The 17,393-nt window shown below is 40.8% G+C and overlaps 1 protein-coding gene across 1 annotated transcript; it reads right to left on the reverse strand.

Moving 5' to 3' along the window:
• Positions 1 to 4,848: 4,848 nt before the first annotated feature.
• Positions 4,849 to 5,796, reverse strand: LOC100341240 (olfactory receptor 8H1-like). The gene has a single exon (XM_002709128.3). It carries the CDS (start codon positions 5,794 to 5,796, stop codon positions 4,849 to 4,851), a length of 948 nt encoding a protein of 315 aa, XP_002709174.1.
• Positions 5,797 to 17,393: the final 11,597 nt, after the last annotated feature.

Here is a 17,393-nt window from a genome sequence, read left to right on the forward strand (position 1 = left end):
AAAGCAAGGTTTTGCTCACCTTTTCCTTGCCCCATTTCTTCTGCCACAAATTCTAGAACTTCCCTGCGCAAAGCAATCAATTAACCTAGAAATCTCACTCTGACTTTATGTCTCCTCCTTTCTCATGGGCAAGGAAGTGCTGACCTCTCTTGCCTACAAGTTTGCCACTCTGTCCTGTATCCAGATTTGTACTGCTATACACACAGAGTATAAGATGAATCTAGACAGGCACCACCCACTCAGTCTATCACAATTAGATTATATTTCTTTATCCAGAAGATGAACGCAAAGGAATCTAGAAGATGCAAGAAGAAGTTATACACACCAGGGAAAAATGGAGATTCACTTTAATAGTCATATTTATAGTAGCAAATGTAACTATCAATCTAGTTCTCAATAACCATTGAAACAATGAAATAGCATTTTGATATAGAGTATATTCATTTTTCAGAAAAATAAATACACATGTTTCCTTTTACAGACATTCACATGCTCATTCATGCTGACATAATCTATAACCCAGACATGGGATTCATATTTTTCAAACAGAGGGAATATGATGGCAAAGGGAAACTTGAGTCTGCCCAGGAAAAAAATAACACTAAAAGTGTAAGAATAAAGATAAACAAAATTAATATTGGCATTTTTAATTTTAATAGTTTAGAAAATAAATACATAGAGTCAAATCAAAATGAGTGTGACTTAGGACCAGACTTGTGGGGTAGCAGGTTAAGTCACCTCCTGCAATGCCAGCATCCCATATGGGCACCAGTTCATGTCCTGGGTGCTCCACTTTATCCTGCTCCCTGCTGATATGCCTAGGAAAGCAGTGGAAGATGACCTTTGTACTTGGGGCCCTACACCTGCGTGGGAGATTTGGAAGATGTTCCTGACTCCTGCCTTTGGCCTGGCCCAGCCCTGGCCATTGTGGCCATTTGGGAAATGAACCAGTGTTGAAAGTTACCCTCCCTCTCTCTCTCTCTGTCTATCTCTGTCTCTTCCTCTATTTCTGCACCTCCAACTTTCAAATAAAAACAAATAAACACTGAAAAAAATTCCATTTATTTATAGTTTGGAAAGCATTCATAAAATGTTATTAAATAAATATATAGGCAATATGTACAATTAAGACTATTTTATATGAATTTAATTCATCATGGTAAAATATGAACAGCTATTTTCCCTTCCAAACAATTCATATCCTAATATAAATAGCAATAATATATCTTCCTGAGCACTTACTATGCGTCAATTTTTTTTTTTTTTTTTTTTTTTTTTGGACAGGCAGAGTTAGTGTGAGGGAGAGAGAGACAGAGAGAAAGGTCTTCCTTCCGTTGGTTCACTCCCCAAATGGACGCCACAGCCGGCGCCCTGTGCCGATCTGAACCCAGGAGCCAGGTGCTTCCTCCTGGTCTCCGGTGTGGGCGCAGGGCCCAAGGACTTGGGCCATCCTCCACTGCCTTCCCGGGCCACAGCAGAGAGCTGGACTGGAATAGGAGCAACCGGGACAGAATCTGGCACCCTAACCGGGACTAGAACCCAGGGTGCTGGCGCTGCAGGTGGAGGATTAGCCTAGTGAGCCGTGGCGCCGACCACTATGCGTCAATTTTAAAAGGGCTTCATATCATAATTGAAATAGTTTGTCATTACACACTGTTAGTATGTACTAGCAATAACTAAAGTTTAATATCATGTGATGAAATTTCATCTTTTATTTGTCCAAGAAGATCTTTCACAATTACACTGGGGTTTTAAAATCTAATCCACCTTGTACCCATTCTGTCTGCATATTAAAATGGTTCTGAACACAGAAAAATGTTTGGAATCTATTTCATCACATGCCTGTTACCATCCTTCCCAAGGAACTATACTTCAGTTTTTTAAATCATGCTCCAGCCTCCTAGAGTGTACCCAAGTTATCCTCCTTCCATGTGAGTTTGAGCTCAGTGTAGGAGCCAGAGTGACACCATTAAACAGGAGGTTGGATCATACCACTTTCCTTCAAAATCCCACCAGATTTTCATCTCAATAAGAGTAAAAATCATTATTGATGTTTACTGCTCTAAAGAGATGTTGTCCTCAGCCTTACATCTGTGAACTTATTTCTTATTAGACCACACACATGAAAGAGAGAGAGAGAGAAAGAGAGAGAGAGAGAGAGAGAATGAGGGAAAGAAAGAGAGAGAGAGAGAGAGAGAGAGAGAGGTATCTTACGTCCAATGGTTCATTCCTTAAATGGCCTTACATCTGCTGGTTCACTCCCTTAAAACATCTGGGCCATTTTCTGCTGCTTTTCCCAGGCCATTAGCAGGGAGCTGGATCAGAAGTAAAGTAGCTGAGACTCGAACCCTCAAACTGGCCCCCATATGGGACGCTGGTATTGTAGGAAGTAGCTATACCTACTATGTCACAATGCCGGCCCCTGAAAGAGGATTCTTAATTAAAATTCGAACACTGCCTCAATGCACGTGTTGTCTAAAAAGCTGTAACTTTCCACTGGCTATATTTGCCAAAACAGACTGATAAGGCATATTTTCTAATCATGTATATAAACATAAAAATGCAAGAAAAACATAGCTTACAAAAATGATCAGAAATTGATGAGTCCATAAACTTATGATATGACTTAATGCATTTACAAGATGAGAAATGTGCCCAAATAGTGCAATATTAAACATCAAATTTTTATTTAAAATATTTCTAATAACAAATGCAAACAAATAATCTTTACAAATACAGAATCTATAACATATGTCAAATAAAAATAAATCATACTAGCTTTAAAATAAGAAAGCAGAGGCAAACAACATATTTAAAATATTTAAAAAGATAAATTTTGAAATTGAATGAGTTGAAAAATTTTAAATTAGTGTAAATTGTTGAATTATTGCTTCCTATAAGAGAGCAGCACCACAATTTACACACACAAAAGTCATTTAGGAGAAATAATCAAATATAATTTTACAATGAAATCTTAACTTAAATTTCACAAAGCAAAAACTTAAAATCAATTTGTTTGAATGAAAACAAAATATCCAGTAACTCTTATTAAAACTTTAAACAAATGAACTGAAAGTCTAAATACATGAAAAATGATTTTTTTTAAGTTAAGGAAATTTTAGTACTCTTTGTGACTAAACTTTATGAAATGCCACAAAATATGACTTTAAATTGTATGCTCAATAAAATTTCTTATAATTAAAACTATAAAAATATGTCAAGTGTTTCATTTAGGAATTTATTTTTAAAGAACATTACAAATCTATAGAAATAAAGAGAAAGGCAATGATTTTTAAAAATCACAAAAATTTCAACAAAGATGTCATTTATAGAAGTTTATGTAAGAGCACATCAAACAAAAATAGCATTTTAAGTGTTTACATGGTGCACACAAAGAGATCACTGCATACAGATATTTAACATGATAAATGTATTTTTAGTATGAAAGCATTGTAAAAGAGAAAGCTTTGATGGTGCAAACACATCAAGGGCACATTCATCTCAGAGCTTTCAGTGAGAAAGACATTGGATAGTTTTAAGCTTGTAACCAGAGACAGAAAGATGAGAAACAGTACATAAAGAATCACAAAATTTTTTTTTTTTTTTTTGACAGGCAGAGTGGACAGTGAGAGAGAGAGACAGAGAGAAAGGTCTTCCTTTTGCCGTTGGTTCACCTTCCAATGGCCGCCGTGGCCGGCGCGCTGCAGCCGGCGCACCACGCTGATCCGATGGCAGGAGCCAGGAGCCAGGTGCTTTTCCTGGTCTCCCATGGGGTGCAGGGCCCAAGGACTTGGGCCATCCTCCACTGCACTCCCTGGCCACAGCAGAGAGCTGGCCTGGAAGAGGGGCAACCGGGACAGAATCCGGCGCCCCGACCGGGACTAGAACCCGGTGTGCTGGCGCCGCTAGGCGGAGGATTAGCCTAGTGAGCCGTGGCGCCGGCTAAGAATCACAAATTTTTTTATAAAAATATACCATTATACAATTCCAAAATGATAGAACTAGAGGAACTTGCCCAAAAGCAGACAGTAACATAATTTTCTATTTTATTTAATATTTATCATATCCAAATCTTCCAACATTTTTCTGTAACTGAATTATATTGCACTATTTTATTTTGATGAGGATACAAATTTGTTAACTTTATTTTTTTCATTTTAGCTATTGTCAATTAAATTAATTTGGAAAACATATTATTTGTAAACAGCGATTTTGCATTAAAATATTGCAAGAATATAAGACTTTTAGGACAATTGAAAACACTCATTATTATTTTCTTAAATACTTTACATCCAACTTCTAAAAAAATGGACCTGGAATTAATTTTATTTTATGCAATTTAGGAAGTTGAGGCTTAAAGTTTCAGGGACTTAAGTGTAAGACAACTATCGATGTAGAAGCGTTAAAATCTAAAACCTGGAATGACTGGTTACCAATCACATGTTTCTAATGTCTCTAATTAATTTATTCTATATATTACATAGATGATTTCTGAAACTGTTATCAATGTAGTTCTACTTTGTAAAGAAATAACCTAAAATTGGATTCTGTGGTGTAGTTTCAAATGTAGCAACTGGATGCTGTATATTTTGTACATCAATTACTCTTAAATATATGTAAAATTAGGACCACAGATTTAATAACTTTCTAACTTTCCAGTTATATTATGGATTTCTAAAAGCTGCTCCCTGGAAATATCCAAGATAATGATTGCTTATTAAAGGCAATATCAAAAGAAATAGAAATTACAGGGTTTGACTGTTTTCAGATAGACACCAAAAAAACACACAACAGGAAAAAAAAAAAAAAAAAAAAAAGAAAGATGACTTTGTGTGCTTAGCATATTGGTTACTTTATTTTCCTGGAGCTATCTCTCCTATGCATGATCCTAAGAAGAGCATTCTTCACTTCTTTGTTCCTGAGACTGTAAATGAGTGGATTGAGCATGGGGATCACAATAGTGTAAAAAACAGAAGCCACTTGATCCTTTCCCAAGGAGTAGGACTTACTTGGTTTTAAATAAGTGAAAATCATGGTGCCGTAAAATATGGTTACTCCCAGGAGATGGGAGGCACAAGTAGAGAAGGCTTTTTGCTTTCCTGAAGTGGAATTTATTTTCAGGATAGAAGAGAGAATGGACACATAGGACACAGCTACTGTGATAAAGGATACCATTAAAGTAAAACCAGCAAAAACGAATATCATGATTTCAGTGTCATATGTGTCAGTGCAGGACAGGGCTAGGATTGGTGATGTATCACAGAAAAAGTGGTGGATTACATTGGAGTCACAATAGTGCAGCCTGCTCATGCAAAGCACATTGATAGAGGAATCCATGAAGCCAATCATATAGGACCCAGTGACAAGGGCACAGCAGAGTCTTGTGGACATAATAAGTGGGTACTGTAACGGATTGCAGATAGCTACATAGCGATCATAGGCCATCGAGGACAGAAGAAAACACTCAGTAGCAGCCAGGATGACAAAAAAGTACATCTGGGTGAAGCAGCCCATGAATGAAATATACTTGGTGGAAGTCAGTAAGTTCTCTAAGGTTTTAGGTGTGATGACAGTTGAGTAACTGAGGTCCAGAAATGACAGGTGAGTGAGGAAAAAATACATGGGGGTGTGGAGCTGGAGATCTAGGCGGATTATCAATATCATCCCCACATTCCCCAGCACAGTAACCAGGTAAATCAGCAGAAACAGCACAAAGAGGAGCAGCTGGATCTCTTCAGCATCTGTCAGTCCCATTAGGATGAAGTCAGGCACATTCGTGTTGTTCCTTCTACTCATTGTGTCCAACTGCTCTAAGCTGTTAAGAAATTCAAAAATCTAAAGAAGAAATGATTTGAACAAGAAAAGGTCTTATGTGAAAGAAGTAATCTATTTTGCATAATTAGCTTTGTTTTCCTAAAATTGAGGGTATGGTTTATATTGTAAATCTGTATTTTTATGAGGATAGCTGCATTGAACATAAATAACTTATTTAAAATAATGGATATTAATTGTGCACTCTGCAATTATACCATGATTGGTAGATTCCCAAAGCCTGTTACTAATATTCATTTCTGTTAATAACTAATTTTATAAATCTGATAAAAATACTGAATATATAATAAGCAGTTGAAGAAAGTTTTTAATGCACGATTTATCATATTCTTCTTTCTGAATACATTTATACTTAATAAAAATGAATTTTACAATTAGAGGGCTTTGATTCATTAAAGTTATAAACCATTTCTAAGTACTAATTTCTAGAATACATGATGTTTTTCTCAAATAACTTATTCAAAAGCAAATATTCTCCCAAAATTTTATTTTCAAATACGAACATTACATGCAGACATTAATTCAATCAACTCTTTTTTGTGTTTGCTTCTATAAATCCTGACATTCCTTAAAGAAGGACTAAATGACATATTCTCTTAAGACCTCATTTTATTTCATCTGAATCAAAGCATGGCCATTTTGTAAATAATACTTACTGTGAACCACAGCTAGTGAAAATGGAAATTCTTCCAATATTATCTTATAAAAATTTTTCAGCATCAATATTTCCTACAAATAAAATACAAACACCATTTACATAACAGAACATTTCTGCTATGTGATGATGATTTTTTTGAGAAGAGTAAATTTTACACTTTTGTTCATTCATTTTGTTAATTCTGAAGTCAAATTTGCAACCTAGAAAGTTTGTGTGACTCCTGGTCAAACTGACAATTTAACAGGAAGCTCTGTCCCAAAGACAGAAAAATACCAAGCAGATCCTGTGGCTATAAACAGAGCATCCGATGGCTTGCCTCTCATCTGGATACTATCTGGAGCCTCCTTATGCAGGAGGTTGATGATGTTGCAACACTTGGTCATCCTCAGAGACCAATTTCTAGAGAAGATTGCTTGGTGTGTTCCCAATGGCAAAAGTTCAAGGATGAAATGAAGCCGAGTTAGATGTTGAACATTTAGAAGTCCCCATGTGAAGAACAACAAATTGCTTCATCTTCTGTGATGATTTCAAATGCAGTTTTTATTTATTCATTTATAATTGACACCTAAGAGTTATACCTACTTATGGAGGTACAACGTGATGTGTTGTACATGCCCACACGTGTAATGATCAAATCTGTCTATTTTCAACTAGGATGAGAGGCGTTATTTACAAAGAAATCTCTATTCTATGACTGACAACATCAAGAACAGAATAACATTGCTTAGTGATTAAATATTTTTACAGATAAAAGTTTCATTGTATCATAGAAATCACACAGGTTCACACAGAAAAAATGAGAAAACAGTAAAATATAAAGACTAAGAATGAAATTCTAAATTGCTGCTAATGTGTTATGAACAAAATTATAATTTCTCCCAATTATTTCATTTTGTGCACATAATGATTACTTGTAGGTGTAATAAGATTTTCATAGCTATCATTATAGTGTACATTCAGTGGTCATCTTCACTTTATTTCTAAATGGTTTTAAAGATTTATTTATTTCAAAGGTAGATTTGCAGAGATAACTGGAGAGACAGACAGAGAGAGTGAGAGCAGGAGCAAGGGCGCAATGGCAGAGAGGGGAGAGAGACTCTTCCACCAGTTGTTGCACTTCCTGAGTGCCTGCAGCAGCCAGAGCTGTGTCAGGTTGAAGCCAGGAGCCAGCAGCTTCATCTGGGTCTCACATGCAGATGCAGGGGTCCAAGCACTTTGGCTGTCTTCTGCTGCTCTCCCAGGCACATTAACAGCTGGATCAGAAGTGGAGCATGCCAGCCGCTTCACCTGCTGTGCCATATTGGTGGCCCCAATGTATAAAATTTCATAACATTCCATAATATATGCTATATTAACCTTTTATAAATCTCACAATTTTAGGAATTACATATGAGGTAGCGTCTCCTATTTAAGTGAGCTGGGTGTTCACCAGCTGATGAATAGAGATGTTGAGACACTGACATAGTGTAGACTCTCCATTTGGGTTTGGCAATGTAACATTTGTTTGGCATGTACTATTTGTGCAGCATGCATTACAACTTAATGCAGTTTTCCATTTTAAACAAGAAAAATGAGAGCATAAGATAAAATCTGTCATGAGAGTAGTAAACATTTTGTGATCAAAATAGTGTGGTCAAGGTAGACATCATTGAAAATTCCATGATGTAGCCAGGACTGGAAGGACAGAAGAAGGGTTTGTCAAGAAAGGACAGAGGGAGACAAGCTCCAGAGAGGAACCATCAGTAGGAGCAGTGAAGAAGGGACCATGTGTATACAAAAGGATGCCATATTTTGATGTTGCTGGAGGTGGCTGATGGCACTAAGAATTATGAAGAATCTTTATTGATGATGATAAGCTCTATGCGAAAAAAAAGAAAGAGAAGGAAGACTTGGGAATTTTGGAGCTTTCTCATTTTAAAAAGAATGTTTCAGAAGTCTTTAGTGATCAGGTCACACCTTTAGAAAGGAAGTAGAGAAACTTTGAAATTCTTGAAGTGAGGATCCTGAAAACCAATATCAATGATCTACAAATCTAGCTCCTTTATCATGATGCATCTTATCACTGTTAGTAAAAATTGTATAAATTGTATCAGTGAGGCCACTTCAAAGAGCTCTTGGAAAAATTGTATTAAGATAATTTTTCCAAACAAAAATGTTATATAACTTATGAAATTTCTCATAATAGGCATATTCTAAGAAATTTGGATGGCCTTCTCATTCATAAAATTTCAAAATATTTTCATTCCTTCCCAGAATTTTTGAAAAGACTGTTAATTGTCGCGTCCCTCGACCAGCAAGGAAGACACGACCCGAACTCTTCTTCCAGCAGTTTATTCAGGAACCTCTTTCAAACTTCTACTACCGCCTCTTTTCCTCTCCCCTCCCTCTTATAGCCATCAGTGCACCAATCAAAAGCAGCCAAGTGGCAAGCATTGATTGGTACAGCAATGCGGAAGCCGGAAGGTAGCTCAGCCATCTCCTTATTAGGAGATGTTTGTTTCTTGCCAGTCCTTCCGGGGGAAAGGAGCCGGCACCATCTTTAGGGCGCCGTGCAATGGCTCCCCACAGTTCCCCCTTTTTGTTTTAGAACCAGGCATCTAAGGATTACAGGAGAAGGTAGGGGTCTGTCCCCCACTGCCAGGCATCCATCTGGAACAGCATCCTTTTCGCGGGGGTGGGATCTGGGATGCCAACCCACATGCAGACAGACTTGCCTTCCAGAGAACGTAATGGCTCGTTCTCTCTGCAGTGCTTTGCCTCGCACCCTGCACCCATGCCTAGCATTCAAGGAAGGCCAGCCATGCTTGCGGCGATTGTCCAGCCTCAAGGGCATAAAAGGCTTGAGCTATCATGGCCAATTCCCGCCGATGAGCTGTCCTCATCCTGCACAAACACCACAGGCAAAATAACACAACAAGTAACAGCAACCCCGTCAAAGCTCCAAGTCCCGCCCACTCCTTCAGGCTGGAGACAGCTGGATCTGGGATGACAGTCCAGATGCAAAGGAGACATCCACACGCGTGGAGTTGATGGTGACCACGGCAAGGCGCAGTTGCTCCAAGGTGTAGTCAAATTCCGCGGACCAATTCGGCATCAGCTTTGGGAATACTGATAGAATCCCCCATCTCTGTCCGCTGCATTTGAGGCAGAAGTATCAAAAGCAACAGCAGGATTCTCCTCGTGGCAGACCCGCCTGACCGCTCGCTCCGGAACCCACACTGGGTCATGTTGATCCTGTGGAAAAACACAAACAGCACCTCATGCCCATGCCAGCACGGGATCAGGGCCACGCCACTGGCCCGTCAAGAGATCTTTCCATTTTACCAACCCTCTACTTGGGTTTCCTTGTTGCTGATGCCTGTCCGCGGCTGAGTGCCCATGCACATCCAAATTTAAAAAATTAATTGTAAATAAGACTAAGGCAATTCTCTCTCTCGGGGTGCGGCTATAGCCAACTCCCCCTTTTTGTTTTAAAAGATATTCTTTCAGTGTGCGGTGTGCTCGCTCAATTATGCCCTGGCCCTGAGGATTGTATGGCAATCCATGGACAAGTTGAACCTCCATTTTTTGGCAATAGGTGGTAAAGGTTTGAGATGTATAGGCCGGGCCATTATCAGTTTTTAGCACCTGGGGTTTCCCCAGGCGGCCCATGCATCCAGACAATGAGCAATCACCTGATGTGTAGATTCACCACTGAGGGGAGAGGCATACATAATGCCTGAGCACGTGTCCACTGAAACATGAACATATTTCAATTTCAAATTCCGATACATGGGTCACATCCATCTGCCATACTCTCCCAGGCAGTAACCCTCTAGGGTTTACGCCAACACTAGGTTGCGCACGAGTAACAGCACAGTCAGCGCAATCAAGTACAATCTGTCTGGCATCTGCGCGGGAAAGATGAAATTTCTGCTGCAAAGCACGCGCGTTGACATGAAAAGATTGATGGAAAGCTTTAGCAGCCTCTGCAGAAGTAGTAAAAAAGATGAATTCCTGTCTAGTACACAGGTCTACTCGTGCATTGCCTTCACATAAAGGACCAGGCATGCCTGTGTGGGCTCTAATATGCTGAGCAAAAAAGGGATTTTTCCGTGACCAAAGCAACTGCTGGACTATATGTAATAGGGATGCAATTGGGCTAGAAGGTTTAATCGGCCCTGCGGTTTCCAATATCTTTAATGCGTTCACCACATATAAGGAATCTGACAACAAATTAAAGGCAAAAGAGCACTGCTTAAGGACCTCAATAACTATTTTTAACTCCACAACTTGAGGTGAGCCTGGCTGAAACTGATGAAATACCGGGTCATTACCCTCTACCATATAAACCCCACAGCCTGTTTTTGACCCATCCGTAAATATATTTGGAGCACCTAGTAATGGCTCAGCGGCTGTAATTTTTGGAAATACTACCGGATGTTCTTTAAAGAATTGTAACAATGGATTTTTTGGTAAATGATTGTCTATAAAGCCTGGGAACCCACAGCGAAACACTGCCCAATCATCTAAAAGAGCACATAGGACGTTGACTTGTTTGGCATCATAAGGAACAATCACTTCACACGGCAATTTTCCAAAATATTGTAAACATTGTTGCAAACCCTCCAGTGCTAGCTTTGCCACCGCTGCTGGATAATACTCAATAGACTTGGCTGGAGAGCTCCTTGGATGTATCCACAAAAGCGGACCTTCCTGCCATACTAGCCCTGTAGGTTGGCTAAGCTAAGCGTTGGGAGAATGCATAATGACAATGGCAGATTTTCATTCATTCTGCATAAGAATGCCTCCTGTAATTTCTTTTCTACCTTCTCTAGGGCCTCCCTGGCCTCCGGAGTTAAGCACCGAGGTGAGTCCAACGCCGAATCACCACGCAAAATGACATAAAGTGGCTTAAGTTCATAATTGGGAAGATTCAAATAACCCCTAACCCAATTTATATCTCCTAATAATCTCTGAAAAGCATTTAAAGTCTTTAAACTATCTTTGTGCAATTCCACCTTTTGAGGAACAATTTGAGTACTAGTTATGCGGGATCCCAGATAAGTTGCAATGCTTCCTTTCTGAACCTTTTCAGGGGCAATAAATAACTTCTTACTTTCTAGTAACTGAATCAAATATGCAAAGCCATCATCTAATACGAATTCATCTTTTGCTGCTAAGAGGATGTCATCCATGTATTGGATGCATTTTAAGGAAGAAAATCTCTTACGTAAAGGCCCAATCGCTTGACCCACGAATAGCTGACACATTGTGGGGCTGTTAGCCATGCCCTGCGGAAGCACAACCCATTCATACCTCTGGTCAGGCTGCTCATGATTGCACGCCGGCAAGGTAAAGGCAAACCTTTCACAATCCTTTGTATGTAGGGGTATGGAGAAGAAACAGTCTTTAATATCTATTATTATTATGGGCCATCCCTGTGGAAGTGTAGATAGAAGAGGCAGCCCACGTTGCACAGGCCCCATGACCTGCATCTGCATATTAATAGCTCTCAAGTCATGTAGCAACCGCCACTTCCCTGATTTCTTTTTTATTACAAAAATAGGAGTATTCCAAGGCAATACAGAGGGTCTAATGTGTCCTAAATTCAATTGTTCTTGAATCAATTGCTGCACTGTGACCAATTTGTCTGAGGACAGAGGCCACTGAGGAACCCACACTGGGTCCTCGTGCTTCCAAGTAATGGGAATACCTTCCTCAGTGGCCCCTATGAAAAACCCAGCCCTTGGCGAGGAGGCCTCTGCACTACTTCAGTGGGCTCATTTCTTCCTTGTAAGAATTTTCCTATTCCATAATTCGGATGGTGTCCCATATCCTTCATCTATTTTTGAGAAACACGGGAGTGTTCATTACTTAATTTATAGTTCATGTCTTTCAAAAGGTCTCGGCCCCATAAAGAGATAGGTAAATCCAAAACATAAGGTTGCACCATGCCTGAATGTCCCTCTGCATCCTCCCAGCGCAGCATTACTGCGCTCATCTCAGGAGTTTCTGAATATCCCAGTCCCCGAAGGGATTGTGAGGATGCCTGCTTAGGCCACTTTGGAGGCCAATCCTTGGAGGCGATGATACTACGGTCTGCACCTGTGTCTAGTAGGCCAAGAATGTCCTTTCCATTTATTTTTATCTTTAAGGTTGGTCTCTGGTCTAGTTCTAAAGACAACAAGGTACAATCTATGCCTGTGGATCCAAAGCCTTCACTTCCTCGTTGTTTCTTTGATGCACTGAACTGCAAATGCTTGCTAGGAAGGATTACAAGTTGTGCAATCCTATCTCCTGGATTAATAGCTGTTATACCTCTAGGGGACTCAACCATGATTTTCACCATGCCAGTATAATCCGAATCTATGACTCCTGGATGAATTATGAGACCTTTCAAGGTAGAGGATGGACGTCCCAACAACAATCCCACTGTGCCTTCCTCTAGGGGTCCCTGAAAGTCTGACTCAATGGCTTGCACTCCCATTTTTGGTGTCAGTATGAGTCTGGTGGTGGCACAGAGGTCCAGGCCTGCGGAGCCTGCAGTGGCTCTCCGTGGTCTCTGGGATGTCTGAAGCTGGGCCACTGACTTTGCCTCCCCTGCTGCTGGTCCTGATGGGGGCCCTGATGCTGACTCTCGAATGCCCCATATATTTGCGGGCCCTGGGGACGAGGGCCCCGCTGCCCGTTTTTTGGACGTGCCCCACCATTGCCAGAAGCAAGGACGTTGCCGTCAATGTCCTTTACCGAGCGGCATTCGTTGGCCCAGTGCTTTCCCTTCCTGCATTTTGGACAAATTCCTGGTCCTTCCTGTCTTTGTTCTTTGCCTCTTCCCCTTTGCGGACATCGCCGCTTCATATGTCCCATTTTTCCACAGCTGAAACATGCTCCAGCGTTCCCTGATCCCCTATTGCCCTTCGTGATTTGAAGGACTGCTGCAGCGAGGCCAGTGTTGGATAGCGGCCCTCCTATTTCCCTGCATTGTTTTATCCATACATGAAGCCCTTTGCTCTTCCATGGTGTTATAGCAGCTCTGCATTCCTTAGTGCACTGCTCAAAAACCAACTGTTCTATCAGTGGCATGGCGCGATCTGGATCTCCAAAAATCCTACCCACAGCTTCCACCATGCGTGCTGCAAAGTCTGAAAATGGCTCGGTGGGTCCCTGTGTAATCTTTGTCAAATTCCCACTTACCTCTCCTCTGTTGGGTATAGACTTCCAAGCCTTGATGGCTATCTTGTTAACTTGTTCATACACTGCATGTGGGTAACCTGTCTGCTGGTTAGCGAATCTCCCTATGCATAGCAGCATATCTCTGTCCCAATGCGGATTCCCTGCCGCTGCATTTTCTGCCGCTTGTTCATTGGCAAAGTCAATCAGGAAAGCTCTGAAGTCTAAGTATTGTCCTGGTGACAATGCGGCACGAGCCAACCCGCTCCAGTCATTTGGAGTCATGCAGTATCTTTGAAGATTTTCTACTTGAGCCAGCGTGAAAGAACCGCTGATGCCATAGGCTCTTACTGACTCTGCTAGTGATTTGATTATCTTTATGTTGAGGGGTTCCTCGTACCTCTGCCCTTGCGGATCTTGGAAGACAGGATAGGCACTTAACAACTCCGCACCAACCTGTTTCCAGACTCCCGGACAGAAAGTCCGCCCTCTTTCTTGCGCGGATACAGGCTCATACTGAGGAGGAGAGGCTTCAGGCTCCTCCCCTAAGTTCCCCTGGAAAGTACCATGCTTAAGTTCCTTTTTTCCTTTTAATTGCAACTTCCTCATTTGCCGATTTAATTCCCGTACTTGCTTTATATCAGACTCTTTGTTATTGCCACACTCTTCAGACTCACTGCTGCTTTCTGAGCTACTTTCTGCACTAGAACTACTTACTAAGGAGGGGCTGCGCAACTTGGAAAGATCGGGGTACAGTTTTTTCCTAGTTCTTTTCCGACTCTCCTTCAAAGTTTTCCCTTTTTCACTGGCAGCTCTCTCGGAGCGCTCTTCCTGAAGTTCCTCCAAGGCAGCTTGACCGCTCAGAATAGCTTCACTACACTGCTCATCCTCGAGGCATGCTCGCACTAACTTCCATATTGGTCTCACTCCCCCTTCAAGATTACCCTGTTCGAATGCAAAATCCAAATCCCTGCCTAGTTTGTCCCATGAAGGGATAGTAAGGCTTCCCGAAACCCCATACCAGGGTGCAATGGTATCGCAGTTACGTAAAAACCTATGCAACGTACTAGGCTTAAGTTTCAAACCGTTTTCCTGAAGCAGCGCATTCAGCGCCAGAAAAATTTGATGGGACTGTGAATTACCCATCGTCAAAAATTGCGCTCTTTCCCTGGCCACGGGTCAGAGCTCCTTCTGCTTTTGTCGCAGAACTTCCTCTGCTTTAATCGCAGAATTACCCTCCCGCTATTATCGCAGGACTGCCCGCTCTTATCGCGGATCCCCACCTTATTTTCCTGGGGGACTTACCAGCGCTGCCCTGACTGCAGGAAGTTCTGAGTTCGCGTTCGAGATGTTCCCCGTACGGGCCACCAGTTGTCGCGTCCCTCGACCAGCAAGGAAGACACGACCCGAACTCTTCTTCCAGCAGTTTATTCAGGAACCTCTTTCAAACTTCTACTACCGCCTCTTTTCCTCTCCCCTCCCTCTTATAGCCATCAGCGCACCAATCAAAAGCAGCCAAGTGGCAAGCATTGATTGGTACAGCAATGCGGAAGCCGGAAGGGAGCTCAGCCATCTCCTTATTAGGAGATGTTTGTTTCTCGCCAGTCCTTCCAGGGGAAAGAGCCGGCACCATCTTTAGGGCGCCGTGCAATGGCTCCCCACAGTTAATCTTTATAAACAAGGGGAAACAAGAAGATATCAAAACTCAATGCAATTTAAATTTTTAGTTTCATTGACTAATTTGTTTCTTCAGGCATTCTTGAAATATTTTTTGAAATAAAGCACATTACAAAAAATGATTTTTAAAAATGTTCTTAGTGTGCTGGTGCTGTGGGGCGCTTAGGTCGATCCTCTGACTGCTACGCCAGCATCCTGTATGGGCGCCAGTTCTAGTCCATGCTGCTCCTCTTTGATCCAGCTCTCTGTCATGGCCTAGGAAATAAATGGTAGATGCTCCAAGTGCTTGGGCCGTATAGCTGTGTGGGAGACACACAGCTTCTGGCTCCTGCCTTCGGATCCGCCCAGCTCTAGTCATTGCAGCCATTTAGGGAGTAAACCAGCCGATGGAAAGCATTTCTGCCCCTCCCTCTCATTGTCTGTAACTCCACCTCTCAAATAAATAAATAAATAAATAAAATCTTTTTTAAAAAAGTTCTGAATTAAAGTATATTCTAAATGTGATTTTTTTTGTTCTAGTTAATACTATTGGTTGAACTCTGTAATTAGCACTCATTTATTCTTAGGTGTTAAAATTTAACTAAAAAGTGATCCCTGTTAAAATTAAGAGTGGGAATAAGAGAGAGAGGAGATGTACAATTTGGGACATGCTCAATTGGACTTGACCCAAATGGTGGAGTTAGAAATGTGCCAGGGGATTCCAATACAATCCCATCAAGATTGCATGTGCCAGTGCCATCTCACTAGTCCAAGTGATCAATTTCAGTTCACAATTGATCACGCTGATAGGTCTAAGAGTCAAAGGGATCACACAAACAAGACTAGCGTCTGCTAATACTAACTGATAGAACAAAAAAGGGAGAGAACAATCCAACATGGGAAGTGGGATACACAGCAGATTCATAGAATGGCAGATGTCCTAAATGGCACTCTGGCCTCAGAATCAGCCCTAAAGGCATTCGGATATGGCTGAAGAGCCCATGAGAGTATTTTAGGCATGGAAAGCCAAGACACTCTGCAAAAATTTTAAAAAAATAAAAAAAGAAGACCTAAGTGAAAGATCTCTGTGAGTGAGATCCCAGTCGAAAGAAAGGGCCATCAAAGGAGGAGGTATCTTTCTCTGAAGGGAGGGGAGAACTTCCACTTTGACTATGACCTTGTCTAACATCGAAGTGAGCGAACTCAAGAGGCTTCCATAGCCTTGGAAACTCATGACTAGAGCCTAGGGAGATTACTGACACCATAAACAAGAGTGTCAAATTGTTAAGTCAACAACAGGAGTCACTGTGTACTTACTCCTTATGTGGGAAGTCTGTCCTTATTGTGTTGCCCAATGTGAAGTCATACTATAACTAGTACTCAAAAAGTATTTTATACTTTATGTCCTGTGTGGGTGCAAACTGATGAAATCTTTACTTAATATGTTAAATTGATCTTCTGTATATAAAGATAATTGAAAATTAATCTTGATGTGAATGGAATGGGAGAGGGAGTGTGAATTGGGAGGGGTGCAGGTGGGAGGAAAGTTATGGGGTGGAAAGCCATTGTAATCCATAAACTGTACTTTGGAAAATTATATTTAATAAATAAAAATTTAAAAAAATAAATGTGGTGAAATTGAATACAAATTGAAAATATATGATTATTATTGCAGATGTAATTGTTGCATCTCATATAACAAATTGAACACAAACATTTAACATTCTTAACATAAACAGAGAATTTTGAAATGGATGCCTCTTAGCTTATTTAAACTGTTTTTTCCTCATCATAGAGGAAAATATTAGATATCTGGAAAATCTTATGTTTGATGTTACTGCAGGAGACATAGTCCCCAGGTCTAGAGAGTAAGCTACTGGATTGGGAGAGACCAAGAGTGCTGTTAAAGGGAGACAGAGAAAATGACTGAAGAAACAGGGAAGCTCACTCTGAAATATTACAGGATTTTACAGATTATGCAGAAAGATACTAGCAGAGAATGATGGGAGGCATAACAGGGGTCAATATGAGGAATGTGTGAGAAACAGCATATCTATGGACACTTAGGTATAATTTGGAGCAAATAAATTGTGTT

This window comes from Oryctolagus cuniculus, chromosome 1, assembly GCF_964237555.1.
Source record: "Oryctolagus cuniculus chromosome 1, mOryCun1.1, whole genome shotgun sequence".
Taxonomy (NCBI): Eukaryota; Metazoa; Chordata; class Mammalia; order Lagomorpha; family Leporidae; genus Oryctolagus; species Oryctolagus cuniculus.

Bases quoted from the DNA above. Each gene is read 5' to 3' on its own strand.
- LOC100341240 (XM_002709128.3), bottom strand. From the start codon at position 5,796: ATGAGTAGAAGGAACAACACGAATGTGCCTGACTTCATCCTAATGGGA.